Source organism: Pleurodeles waltl, chromosome 8 (genome assembly GCF_031143425.1).
Source record: "Pleurodeles waltl isolate 20211129_DDA chromosome 8, aPleWal1.hap1.20221129, whole genome shotgun sequence".
NCBI classification, from domain to species: domain Eukaryota; kingdom Metazoa; phylum Chordata; class Amphibia; order Caudata; family Salamandridae; genus Pleurodeles; species Pleurodeles waltl.
The window spans coordinates 768463654-768478820 of NC_090447.1; the positions used below are offsets into that span (position 1 = coordinate 768463654).

Genomic DNA, 15167 nt, shown 5'->3' on the forward strand with positions numbered 1-15167 from the left:
GAGGAGCTTGAAGAGAGCTCATTTGTGGACTGGGAGCCAGTGGAGTACTATGAGTTGTGTGGAGATGTGGGTGCACAGTGGTGGTTTGAGCATGAGCTTGGCTGCTGCATTTTAGATAACCAGGAGTTTCTTGGTGAGATGTGCGGTGATGCCAACGTAGAATGTATTTCCATAGTCCAGCTTGCTAGTGATCAGGCCCTGTGTTACAAATTAAAATAATCCCAGAGTTTAACCCCTGTCCAAATGAGTGGACATTAACCACTCAGTGTATCCCTCAGTCATCCTTATTGCACCCAAAACAAACCACCGTAATCTAAAAATGTTTCGTCCATTACATAGGGAATGCTGGAAATATATATTGCATTACGCAAGGCATATAAATCATTTGATTTTATTGGTGTATTGAGTTCAACCTTTGTTTGCCATACTTTTTTTTCCCCTGGAGGCTGTGGGTGAGGCCTTTTCCGGCAATGGTGCAACGATTTCCAGCTCACCAGGCTCAAAAGCATTTTGCATTTCCCCTGGTTGGTGGTGGTTATCTTTGGAAATGTTCTTGTAATTTAGTGTCATTTAGTGAAATACCAGCCCTACCATCAACAGGGTTAAAAAATGAACATATTCCATTGAGGAGATTATAGCAATATTCAGATTTACGAGCTGTTCCCACCTCCACATTCTAGCAGTGGGACCATTGGTGGTGGCCTGTTCTTTTAGTAGCATGTGTCAGTGTTCTTGCGTGAGACTATGTAAAGGTGTTGTACACTGGGCTCCACTACATAAAATGGCTCTGCTTAAAGTTGTGATATCAAATATTACATCTTACTTTTTCCAGACTGAAATGTCGTACTCCTACGGGTCGATTCTCAGAATTCAGCAGGCAAAAGTCGATAATCTTTTCCTGTATATTTCCACCTGTGTTTGGAGTACCTTTCTGAATTTTTGGTGAGTCACAAAGGATTTCCAGGAGAACTCTTGGATATCTGTGACTTCCTAAAAATTACAGATGCAGGAGTTCCACTTATTAAAAATCAGCACGAAAGATCATTTAGACACGTGCATTTGCACATTTAACTTTTCATTTTGCCACATAGACATCTTTTTTTCACCTGAAGAACTCCCTCTCCTGTTAATTTTTTTCATACCCTGGAAGGGCATCTAGTCAGGAACCTAACTCGCAAATGTTTCTGAATACTCACAAATTTAGTGTGTTCACTCCACTCCTTCATAATGCCCCTTAGCAGCTCCTAACCCCAAAATCTATGATGGTGTAAAATCTATCATTCGGACGGATTTTCTATCCCTGAAGGAGCCCTTTACACTATTTCAGTTCTGCTAATCCTTATCTAAGGGTTAGGTTGTGGAGCTTTATTGGACTATTTTATGCTCACACTTTTAGGGTTTAGGATACGTTTGGTGCGCCGAGTCCTTTTTGAATTGTCTCCCTTGCCTCTATCCACAATAATCAACGTAATCTATTTTTACCTAGCTTCCTCTCCAAAGGAAAACGCTTTTGGATCTTCACACATCTAGTTTTCCCAGAGATAGAGCCAGACTATGAGTAAAGTGAGGATTTTGCGGTCCAGAGCCCCTAACTCTAGACCCAGCAGAATTTCCACACTGGAAAATCCGCTTGAGCAGGGAGACTCTAAATCTGCACTTTATTTTGACAGTCTTTTTCCATCTGGAATTAAATACATTTGCTGTGCGTGGAAACTTTTCTCTGCCCTTCCCTGACCCGCTTGATACTGCATAAAATTGGTAATTTATTGTTTGATATTTTTTTCGCAGACTCCGCGGTGCGGGGAGAAACGGAGGACCGGGTTCTGGGTGGGGTGGGGGGGGGGGGGCGGGGGTGATGGGGGGAGAGGTTCAGGGGGGCCCCTGAACACAGTAGCCAGAACTGAGAGAGCTGTTGAGTAAGTCCGCAGGGGGGCTCGTCCATGCATTTTGTAGGGGGCGGGGGGATGGGGGCCTCAAGTTTCGTTACGCCACTGACAAACCCAAAGTTAGAAAATATGTTAAACATTAAACAAGTTCGCTCCCCTAAGAATTAATGATTTCTAAAAGGACCTTGTACACACCGAAAGCTGATACATATTTTAAGATTGATACATAGCGCCATTATTTTGTTTTCACTTACTGCCTAAAGCTTGTTTAATATTTAATTGTTTCTCTTCGTATTGGAGCAGATGTCTCTCTTATAGCTGTGTATTGCCCCCTGCTGCTCATTTGGTATGACTTTTAGATCGCTTCAGTGGCTGGCTGCTTGGAGACCTCATGTTATCAATTCTTCAAAAAAAAGTTCAGCATGAGAGTAAGAATGGAACTTGCCTCTTTTTAGGATCGAGCCTGTAAGCGCGTGCGCTAGCGCTTGCATCTTGCTCGCGACACCCTGCTGTGTACAGTAAAGGTCTTATCACTCGCCTGTCACTCCCCATTTCTTGGTTTGCTTGGCACTTTACATCCGTGTAATTGGTCAAGGCAGACCTGGCATCATTTCAATTCCTCCGTGTGTAGCAGGGACCAAGTACTGATTGATTTATTTTAATGAATTTCCCTCCGCTGCTCCCAACATGATCAAGGTTCTATTTTGTTCTTTTTAACTTCTAGTGCCTGCAAAAAGAAGGTTTATGATTGGCAAAAATATGCCCAGCAGTACAAACAAAATTGCAAAGTTTTAGTTTTTCAAAGTTAACCTTCTTTTATTTTGCCAGTCATCTTTTCTCACTTTCCACTCATGTTTTCTTTTGTTTTTGCTGGTGGGCACTCTTCTCAAAAGATGAAGATTAATTTATTTAAAATATTGCAAAGTGACATTGTTTCTTTATTATGTGTAAATTCTGAAATGATGCTTTAACGCATACTTATGCAGTACACCTCAATCCACCCCCACTCCAATCCACCCCACTACAATTCACTGCAATCCACCCCACTTTACTGCACACCAATGCATCCCAATCTAATCCAAACCACTCACCCTAATCCAGTCTAGTCTACCGGGCTCCAATCCTCCCAACATTCTCCAATCTAATCTGCCCCATTCCAATTCGCCCCACTCTAATCAAAAACAATCTGCATGGCTCCAAAACAATCAGCCCCACTCCAATCCAAAACAATCTGCCCCCTCTAACCTGCCTGAGTCCAAAACAATCTGCCCCACTGCAAACTGCTGCACTCCAATCGAAAACAATCTGCCCCTCTGCAGTCCAAAACAATCTGCCCCACTACAATTCAAAACAATCTGTTCCACTCAAGTCCACCTCACTCCATTCTGCCCCACTTTAATCCAAAGCAATCTGCCCGCTCCCATCTGCCCCACTTCAATCCAAAACAGTCTGTCCCACTCAAATCTTCCCAACTCCAAACCAAAAAAATATGCTCCACTCCGCCTCATTCCCATCTGCCCGATTCCAATCCAAATCAGTACACCCCATTCCAATCAATCCACCTCATGTAATCCAATCCTTCCCACTCCTATCTGCCCCATTCCAACCCAAATTAATACAAACCACTCCAATCCTCTGCACCTCAATCCACATCACTCCATCCCAATTCACCCTACTCCACTCCATCCCAATTCACACCACTCCAGTCTACCCCTCTCCCATCCAATCCACCCCACTCCAATTCACCCTAATACAATCTGCCCCACTTCAGTCTACTTCACTCCAATCTGCCCCACCTCAATCTTCCCCACTCCAATACAAAACAATTTGTCCCACTCTATTCAGCCCCGCTCCAATCTGCCCCATTCCAATCCAAAACAATCTGCCCCAATCCAGTCTGCTCCATTCAATTCAAAACAATTTGTCCTGCACCAATCTGCCCCACTCCAATTCAAAACAACCAGCCCCACTTCAATCCATTTCAATCTCCCCCACTCCAAGCTGCCCCAGTTTAATCCAAAACAACCTGCTCACTCCATCCTGCCTCACGACAATCCACTCTAATCCAAACCAATCCAACCCACTCCAATCCAATACACCTCTCCTTATCCCAATTCAATTCACCTCACCCCACTCCATCCCAATTCACCCCACTCCAATCCAAATCCAATCCACTCCATTGCAATCCAGTCCACCTCACCCCACACCAATCCAATCCATACCCCACCAATCCAATCCACCCCTGTCCAATCCAATACACCTCGCCTGGATCCAATCGACCCCACCCCAATCCACTCCAGTCCAATTCACCCCACCCATGTCCAATTCACCCCACCTGAGTCCTATCTACCCTCCTCCAGTCAAATCCACAGACTCCAATCCAACCTACCATACCCTACTCCAAACTACCCCCCAGTACAACCCACCCAACTTCAATCGAACCCACCTCACTCCAATCCACCCTACCCACTACAATGCAATCCACCCCACTCCAATCCAATCCATCCCACTGCAATCAAGCCCACCACTACCCAATCCACCTCACTCCAATCCAATCTACCCCACTCCAATACAATCCACATTAATCCACCTTACTCCATTCCAATCCACCCCACTTCAGACCATCTTAATCTACCCTACTTCAGTCCAGTATGCCTTTATGCACTCAATCCACACCACACCAATCCAATTGACCCCACTCCAATCCACCCCACTCCACTCCAATCCAGTTCACCCCACTCCAATCCACCCCACTCCAATTCAATCCACCATAATCTACTCCAATCCATCCCACCCTCTCAATCCACACCAATCCACTGCACCCCAATCTACCCCACCCAAATCCAGTCTACCCCACCCCTATCCAATCCTTCCCAATCAATCCACCACACTCAATCCAATCTACTCCATAACACCCTAATCCACCCTACCTCACTCCAATCCACTTCACTTCACCCCACCTCAATCCGATACACTCGTCTGATACACCCCACTCCAGTCCACCGCACTGCAGTCCAATTCACCCCACACAAATCCATTTCACCCCAGGCAAAACCAATCTACCTCACCTCAATGCAATCCATCCCAGTCCAATCCACCCCAGTCCAGCCCAGTCCAATTCACCCCACTCCAATCCACCCCATCCAAATCCAACCAGCCTCACCCTAATCCAATCCAATCCAGTCCACCCCACCCTAATCCAATCCACCCCTTCCGGCCCATTCCACCCCACCCCACTCCAATCCACTCCACTCAACCCCACTCAAGTCCACCCCACTCTACTCCCATCCACCAAACTCCATCCCAGATCAGTCCACCGAACTCCAATCCCATCCATCCGACCAACCCCACTTACATCCACCCCAATCAAACCCAATCCACTCCAATCCACCCAACTCTAATCCACCCCACCCCATCCCAGTTCAGTCCACCCCTCTACAGCCATCCCGACCACACTCCAATCCACCCCACCACCATACAATCCACTCCAATCCATCCCATTCCAATCCATCTCAATCCAACACACCCCCAGCCTAAATCCACACCACCCCAATCCAATCCACCCCAATCCAATCCATCCCACTGCAGCACACTACACCCCAGTCCAATCCACCCCACCATACTTCAATCCATCCCACTCCAATCCACCCTACTATAATACACCCCACCTCGCCCCCACTCACTCAAATCCACCATACCCTACTCCAATCCACCCACTCTATCCTAATCCAATGCACCCCACCCCAGTTCAGTCCACCCCACTCCAATCCATCCAGCCCACCCCACTACTATCCATCCAGCCCACTCCAATCCACCTCATCCCACCCACTCCAATCTAATCTAATCCACCACACTCCAACCCAATCTAATCCACCTCACTCCAATCCAGCCCATCCCTCCCCAGTCACTCCTCCCTAGCCTTCTCTCTCCAATTCAAGCCACCCACCCCAATTCAATATAATCCACCCCACTCAAACCCACCCCAATCCTATCCACCTCACTCCATTTCAATCCACCCCACTTCAATCCAATCCACCCTACCCCAATCCACCTCACCCCAACCATATTGCTCCAATCCAGACCAGCCACCCCAATCCAATCTAATCTACCCCGATCCCATCATCCTCACCCCATTTCAATAAACGCCCCTCCAATCCACCCCACTCAATTCAACCCACTCTACCCCAATCCAATCCACCCCATTCTACCCAAATCCTATCCACCCAACTACCTCAATCCATTCCAACCCACTCCACCCTATTCCACTCCATCCTATGACACTTTCTGCCACCGAGCCACTGAACTCTACTCCCCTCTACTCTACTACACTCTACTCCTCCTACTCCACTCTACGACATTCAAAGAAATCCACTCTGTGACACTCTACTCCCCCTTCCTCTCTGACACTCCACACCTCTAACTTTTACCCATGCTGAACAGCAGCCACAATGGTGGACAACATGGTAAAACACATTGCCAAAGCCTATAGCTCTTGTACAGATGAGACCTGTTGGCTTTGCCAATGCTTGTTATCTATTGGTTTTCATGTGTTTTCTTGTGTGGACAATCCATTTTCGCCAGACAATTTCTGGATGGCTACTTTGTCCCATTTGTGCTTTTGTTAGGTTTAGGAGATGTGGAACAAAGTTCTCCTTTTATTAGACTGCAGGTGCAACATGATGTGTAGTTTGTAAATAGAGAACCAGTGTGTGGTCTTTTAAATATTTATTTTGCTGAAACGGCGATACTGGTTATGGCTCTTTTGTTTATGAAGGGCTGCCTTTCGGATGCCTTAACCACTGTGATAAAACACAACGCTATTTTGTAATCAGTCTTTCACATTCATTTGTTTCATTTTGTTATCATTTGATATGTGTCTGGATTTTTTTAGTTCAACAAAGGGATGTGTACACGTATGTTTTTAATAGTTTTGATGGTACTGCAATGTCGAATAAAGCACTCTGAATATAGAGTACAAAAAATAAGTGCTTCGTGTACGGTGTGTTCACATCATTTTTACAACTTAATAAAACTGTAGTATTTTATCATTCTGATCAATGACAATGATGAAGAGGTGGTGTTAAAGTAAATATTGTAGTTCCTGTTCAGTAATATTTTTTGTGGGACAGGCATACAATATACAACACACTAATTGCATTATTATATTTCAGAACTTTTTAACTACTCCACATAAGTCCTGCATTGTACCTATCATATCTAGCTACAGTGCTTTGATTTCTATATACATATCTACCACAGCTTCCTACCACACCAACTTGTCCTGTCATAAACGCCTACCAAACGTACCTACCATGCCTACTTACCATAATACTCATCATAACTACCATACCTACTGACTTACCACATCAAGCCTAGCAAATCACACGTGCCTAACCTACTAGACCTATTTAACAAATATACAATAACTTTACCCATACTAACTAACCTACCATATCTACCCCTGTACCTAACCTACCCGAACTACCTTACCATATCCAGCCTACCTCTGCCTTTGCTTTTCGGTTGTCTTAGGTCTGACCTTAAGTGACAAGTTACGTTTGTGTTCAATTAGACAAGAATGAACATGAAGAAGGCCCTTTCCTATTACATTAACTGAGACAACCCACACATAACAACCACACTTTTCTAACATCCCACTCTTACACTTAAACACAAACTAACATTCACAGAATATTTTACAAGCTAACAAGCACAGAGCATAACAATTTACAAACACTCACAATGCACTTTGCAGTAATTGTTAAGTAACCAGCTCTGCTCCAATTTAGTAAAGAGCGGAAGATGCACCTCTTTAAAGAACACTACATCAAATTGCATCAACTGCAAACAGCCCAGCTTCTCTCCTCGTAATCGCTGAATTGATGTTCATCTTTCACCCTGCATAGAGCACCGTTACCTTGGAGCTCAGTTTGTGCTATAGAAGTGCCATGTACACACATACACACCAAAACCTATTAACACATCAACACTCTCACAACAACCACTCTCTACCTCAATACATTAACACTAAAGAAATTAAACTACAGTTCTATTAGTTTCAGCATTTAATAACACTTCAAACTACCTTTGAAAAATAACTAAAGACAACTAACACATTCATACTAACATCAAGGGCCCCATTACGAAAGCTCTGTGAACGCTGTAGGCAGATACTATGTTAGAATTACCGATTGGAGATGAGATCTCTGCATGGGTTAATAAGGATCACCAGTTAAACGTCCTAGAAGCAGGAATAACATGCTGGTCCCAGAATTACTAGGTCCATTTGTGCAGGTAGTGCCCAATTTTAGAGAATGTAACGCTCTTCTCCGAAGAGGTAGTAAGTGGCAGAGAGTCGGATCGATACTGGTCAGTGGGTGAGTAGGCCATTGTTGGCCATGTCAGCCTGAGACCTGGCTGGAGGATAATTGCCTGCTGCCCAGTGTGACTGACGATTGTGGGTGGTGATAGGTCGTGCCTCTGTTTGCAGCCACTGAATTTCAGCCATAGTTTTATCGGAGGTGGATCTGGGCTGCGAGGTGAACTCTGCGAAATTCTGAATAACTGGCTAGATCCAGACCGCCACCCAATAAAACTGGGTCTGTTATTCCTGATCTAGTACTTTTGAGCCAGAAACACTGAACCATTCGTAGTGGTCTGGGACATATATCACTCCAGGTGGATTCCTGATTGTAGTGACTGGTCCCAGTATTTCTGGCCCAGAAAATACCAGAACATGTACATGCACGTGGGGACACCACTCCAGGCAATTCTTACTGGTGCCCCAACACTCTTGCACTGCTCTTTTTATACTTTAATAACTTTATGCTATTGCCTATTACAATATTTGTACAATGACGGTAAACAAATTCCTACCAAAGTAATATTGTAATCCAAAAATACAACTAAATGTATTTTCTATTCCCTTCAAACAATAATCTTAAAATTCCATGTTATTGTTTGTGTTCCAAAGCGATCAGATATGCGTTTCTTTTACAATTCAAATGTATCTTTCAGCTAAATAAAAACATAACCCAATATCCTCCTTCTTCAAATGTTTTTCAATAAAACCAGTAACTATCGTTGCCATCGCCTGTTTTCAAAGATTTCAGGCAGCTCCATTATGACTGGTGGAGGAGTATTTTGTGTTGATTTATGACCATTTAGTACAATCTCAGGGCAACATTTGTATGCTATCTATAGGACTGTCAGGACGGGATCAATTGTTAGCTTTGTTGGTATTTTGAATAAGCAAGCACAAGCAACTGTGTCACTACATGACACTCACAGTTAATCCACTATTCCCATCCCTGGTTGGCAGAACAAAAAGAAGACAAAGAAATAATGTGCATGGTGGTCAAATTCACATGTAGCCCACCACCTAAACGACAATATAACTTGTAGAAAAAGAAAACCCACAAATTCCAAAATGGAGTGTCGTGTAATGGACTGGTTGGTACTAACCTGCTTTTAACATTTTTTTACAGCTAAAATGAAAAGTCTGACAACTCCAGCACTGGCAAAAGCAACGGGTAAGGATATGAACATAATTGACATATATTGCATGTACATATATCCAATGCATATATGATTACCTGCAGGATGCTTGATTCACCATTGCTGTCCTACCTAACTGCTGTAGCTCTCCTAGTAAGGGTGCTTCTGTTTTCACATGCACACAGTATGTCTCTGCCTACAAGCCTGTGGGCATTTTTATTCAGTTTTACTTGTTTAGGCATTTATTGGAACCAAGGCCATTGTAAGTCTTCTTCAGTGTCCCATAATTTTTACTTGTGTTGAATTTCTGTTTCAGTGTTCTCGCGTTAAAATGGGAATTCCTAGATTGGGGATTGCTACTGTGTTTTTCAAGACCCCTAGTATCCAGATAAAATAGACTACCTTGTGTTAAACGTCAGCTTGGTATTATGCTCCATTCAGACTTTGGTGTGAGAAGGCACTATTCCTTAATCAAGCCCTAGCCTCCTCTTGTTAAAGTCCTACTCATTTCCTCCTACCTGAAGATTTAGAGGACAGACTAGAGTAATCGACTCTGCCACCAACAAGGTGCACTGTGCAACACAGCCACTACCTGCGTCCTGACAGTCAACCACTGAATCAGCCACAGGCAGCATACATTCTGCCTGGCTCTGAATTGTAATGTAAACATCTGGTGTTTCTAGTACCCTTGTAAAGAGTCCTCAGTGGTATTCTGGAGCAAACTGTCCTCGCAGTGCACACTCTTATAATGTATTAATTAACATCAAGCAGTTTCTATGACTATTTGAAAGAATATCGCCTGAGGCATGCTCGGAACTATTGCTGTCACTCACCAGGCATAGGGCCGCGGGTCTGGGAGAAGCACTGAGACCTGGCTATAGTGTCCTCGGGCAGGCTTCACCCATAAAGCAAGGAACTATACAATAAAACCCTTTTCCTCCCAATAAAATTGTCACTTTTTATTTGGGGAGGAACCCATTTTAAATGTTAACCTCCTACATTTCTCAATTAACAATCCCCAGCACGCTTGCGCTGCCTCAACAGAGTGGAGCTGCATTAGTCTACTTTTTAAAACGAGAATGAAGACCATAAGAATGCACCAGTATCAGGCTAGGTATCCCGGTATCTGTCTCTGCCCCCGATGCTACCAATAGCTGGGGATCGCTGATTTGGGGGAAGTTCCAGGGGGCATAAAAGGAGATTAAAAGGTTTATCCTGACGGTATCCTCAGAACTTACGAATCAAGGAAGGGGAAGTTGTAATTCTGCACCTTATTACCATAGTAATTCTTCATTTGTTCCCAGAGGATCACATAGACATTTCAACTGCTTTCAGCAGATGAGGTGTCGAGGTTAATCACAGGTGATCAGTGGAGTTACCTCATAAGTACAGGAGCACTGTTAATGAGGCCTTGTTTGATTACATTTTATTTGAATCAGGCAAATATTGCACGGCGTGCCAAAACAAATGCTTCTGAAGAGTTTTTGACTCTTTCTAACTGGAAGTTTTAATTGTGCAATTATTTGGCAATGTATCTGAGTCTATTGCTGGAGATTTCCTTGCACACGGTGCAGGCTCTTTTTTATTACTGAGGCAATTCTGTTCCACTTGTTTTAAATCCTATTTAAAGACAGAATTAGCTAACTGTTGGAAACAGACCCATTTACTCTAATATAGACATACAGTGACCTTTAGGTGTGCCTCTTTCTTCTGATTCTATGGTTTTCTCATTTTAATTCCCTTCTTCTGACTAAATGAGTTTAATCCATATTCTTTTGTCCCACATAAGGAGAATTTCATGTCACTGTGTTTGGATTGGATAAGCTGAATTTTTTGGCTGCTGATATCAGGACCTACCACCAAAATACATGAGGGACGGTTATCTTCAACTTCTCTTTCTCTCTATTTCTCTTTCTTCTCCCTGCTTCCCCCCTTTTCCACACTGTTCTCTTGTTTTCATGTTCTCATTATTTACAAATTAACACCGTTCATTGCACACTTCCTCCATTGTGATTTGTCCACCGCCCACAACTAATCCAGTGGCGGATGGACATCTTTAAATATTTTAAACTATTCCAAGATGGCCACCCGTGCCATCTTGGAATGCTCTTTCTTACGCTTACGAAAGAGCTTTCCAAAATGACCACCTTTCCGACTCATGGATGCGCACATATGGCAACCATTTTGAAATAGTTTTCCATAAAGCTTAAAAAAATCATTCTGGTGCTGGCCATCTTGGAAGACTTTCTCATAAGCTTGCTCAAAACTATTTTAACTGTAAGGGGAAGCATTCCACATGTCGACGTGTGTGGCATGTACAACAATTATCTTGGAATTCTTTTGTTAGTTATAAACTAAATATAAAGATGCCTGCCTTGCATTCACAGATGCAGCTGCCAGATAAGGGGGAAACAAACTGGCAAAGTCATAAGTCTTGCCACAGGGGAGATCTATTGAGTTCACAAATGTTTGTTTAGTGAGATTCTTGGTGCTCACCAGTAATAATCCTTAGCAAAAGGATAATTGAAAACAACTTTGAAAAAATTGGTGTTTCTTGGATGTCAAAATATTTATTTGGAAAGGTAAGTACATTGTCCTTATTTGTGTTGAGGAAAATGCCATATTGACTGTCTTCTAGGCGCTTACTATGAGAAGAGAAGATGCCTTATTGATTTTCAATCTGATATATCACATTGCTGCACTAAGATCACCTTGTTCTGAACACAAAACACAGGGTAGAGATACGAAGACAAGAATCAATATTAGCTGCTGAAAAGGAAAGACTTACGTTGTTTTGAAAAGCTAAGTCGTTGGTGATGATTCGGAAATCGCAGGAAGACTGTTTCCATGGGTAGTAACTTCCACTGAGAAATAACATTCAGAATACAGGGAGTGCAGAATTATTAGGCAAATGAGTATTTTGACCACATCATCCTCTTTATGCATGTTGTCTTACTCCAAGCTGTATAGGCTCGAAAGCCTACTACCAATTAAGCATATTAGGTGATGTGCATCTCTGTAATGAGAAGGGGTGTGGTCTAATGACATCAACACCCTATATCAGGTGTGCATAATTATTAGGCAACTTCCTTTCCTTTGGCAAAATGGGTCAAAAGAAGGACTTGACATGCTCAGAAAAGTCAAAAATAGTGAGATATCTTGCAGAGGGATGCAGCACTCTTAAAATTGCAAAGCTTCTGAAGCGTGATCATCGAACAATCAAGCGTTTCATTCAAAATAGTCAACAGGGTCGCAAGAAGCGTGTGGAAAAACCAAGGCGCAAAATAACTGCCCATGAACTGAGAAAAGTCAAGCGTGCAGCTGCCACGATGCCACTTGCCACCAGTTTGGCCATATTTCAGAGCTGCAACATCACTGGAGTGCCCAAAAGCACAAGGTGTGCAATACTCAGAGACATGGCCAAGGTAAGAAAGGTTGAAAGACGACCACCACTGAACAAGACACACAAGCTGAAACGTCAAGACTGGGCCAAGAAATATCTCAAGACTGATTTTTCTAAGGTTTTATGGACTGATGAAATGAGAGTGAGTCTTGATGGGCCAGATGGATGGGCCCGTGGCTGGATTGGTAAAGGGCAGAGAGCTCCAGTCCGACTCAGACGCCAGCAAGGTGGAGGTGGAGTACTGGTTTGGGCTGGTATCATCAAAGATGAGCTTGTGGGGCCTTTTCGGGTTGAGGATGGAGTCAAGCTCAACTCCCAGTCCTACTGCCAGTTCCTGGAAGACACCTTCTTCAAGCAGTGGTACAGGAAGAAGTCTGCATCCTTCAAGAAAAACATGATTTTCATGCAGGACCATGCTCCATCACACGCGTCCAAGTACTCCACAGCGTGGCTGGCAAGAAAGGGTATAAAAGAAGGAAATCTAATGACATGGCCTCCTTGTTCACCTGATCTGAACCCCATTGAGAACCTGTGGTCCATCATCAAATGTGAGATTTACAAGGAGGGAAAACAGTACACCTCTCTGAACAGTGTCTGGGAGGCTGTGGTTGCTGCTGCACGCAATGTTTATGGTGAACAGATCAAAACACTGACAGAATCCATGGATGGCAGGCTTTTGAGTGTCCTTGCAAAGAAAGGTGGCTATATTGGTCACTGATTTGTTTTTGTTTTGTTTTTGAATGTCAGAAATGTATATTTGTGAATGTTGAGATGTTATATTGGTTTCACTGGTAATAATAAATAATTGAAATGGGTATATATTTTTTTTTGTTAAGTTGCCTAATAATTATGCACAGTAATAGTCACCTGCACACACAGATATCCCCCTAACATAGCTAAAACTAAAAACAAACTAAAAACTACTTCCAAAAATATTCAGCTTTGATATTAATGAGTTTTTTGGGTTCATTGAGAACATGGTTGTTGTTCAATAATAAAATTAATCCTCAAAAATACAACTTGCCTAATAATTCTGCACTCCCTGTATGAAAACGTGAATTTTGGGATCGGAAAAGGAAAAAGCAAGGAGGATCTGAAAGAGCAAATGTGCCTGTAAACTTATTTCATTTTCATTACTATGCATTTAGTATAACACTCTTCACAGTCATTTAGAGACACTTGAAATTCAGAGAGAATAAGAACAATGGAACGGTAATAGATCAAGCCGATATAACAGATCAGAGAGAAGATTTTGAAATTCATTTGAGGTAGAGTTAAGTAAGACAGTAACCATTTTATAGCGGAGATAGTAGTAAGTACAACATTTTTAACAACTTTTAAACATCTTTCAGAACTTGGTGAGCGGTTGGGATTATCTGTAAATTTTTCTGTTCCGATATAGGTGGGCAGGGAGCATCGTCTTGTATACGGTTCTTCTAAGGTGTTTACTGTAAGTTTAAAAGTGAGATAAAGATATGGAGATCGTTTTTAAAGACTGCCCTGTAAAGCAAGGACAATGTTGGAAGATTTGTTTTCTTCTTTTAAACCGTTGGAGGCTGGCTAGATGACAGCTAACAGAGTCCTGAGGTCGAAAATGTAATACACTGGGGTAGTCAGTATTCTGGTAGACATAGAAGAATGTCAATGCGGTGGTCCAGGTGAGAAGATAGAGTTGCCTCTACCACCATCCATGTGACGTCAGGGGGAGGAAAGTAGGGTATTTTTGCATTGTTTTCAATAGGATAAAGCATGTGGAGGCAGGGCAATTGACACGCAAAATAATTTACAGTGAAGTATGTACTATAACTCTTTGATTTCTTTTCAGCTTGGTAACTGGCACATGAAGTGCAGAATGGCTTGAAACCTATGGCTGAAGTGCCTACAGACACTTGCTGAAACGAAGGAACATTATTCTGCAGGTCTCTTAAAATTGAGATTAACATTTGAGTTAGCTAGCCTGAGAAACTTATGGAGATCATTGCAGCATACTCTGTGTAAATGAAAGTTACAAACCAAATAGGTGCACCTAAATCATGCATCATGTAGTTTACCTCAGCATGCCAACAGAACCAGTACTTATTTGTACCATGTTGACATGCCATGAGATTCATGAGGTTTCACTCATTTCATCTGAACCAAACCTTTCTCTGACACTCATGTTAAGGAATCATGGGCCTGTTTTGAGAATATCTGCTACAGCGCAACATGCAAAAGCCAGTGCACTTTCAAGTAGAAGATGGAAAAGATAATCAGTGTTCTGTCTAAGTCTTAGATCTTCAGACTAAAGTCTAGTTGACCTATACTCAGAAGCAGGTAGCTGTACTCCATGATAATCATACCAACCTCCTTCTCCTGTAGGGAAGAGAAGTGGAAGATAAAGA

The 15167-nt window shown here is 42.8% G+C and overlaps 1 protein-coding gene across 1 annotated transcript in view; it reads left to right on the forward strand.

The window, feature by feature from the left end:
* Positions 1 to 15167, forward strand: part of ADGRG2 (adhesion G protein-coupled receptor G2) — a 904627-nt gene that overhangs the window by 341980 nt on the left and 547480 nt on the right. The window contains exon 4 of the mRNA XM_069205012.1: positions 9374 to 9418. Within this exon, the coding sequence (XP_069061113.1) occupies positions 9374 to 9418 (45 nt within the window). The remainder of the gene's footprint in view (positions 1 to 9373; positions 9419 to 15167) is intronic.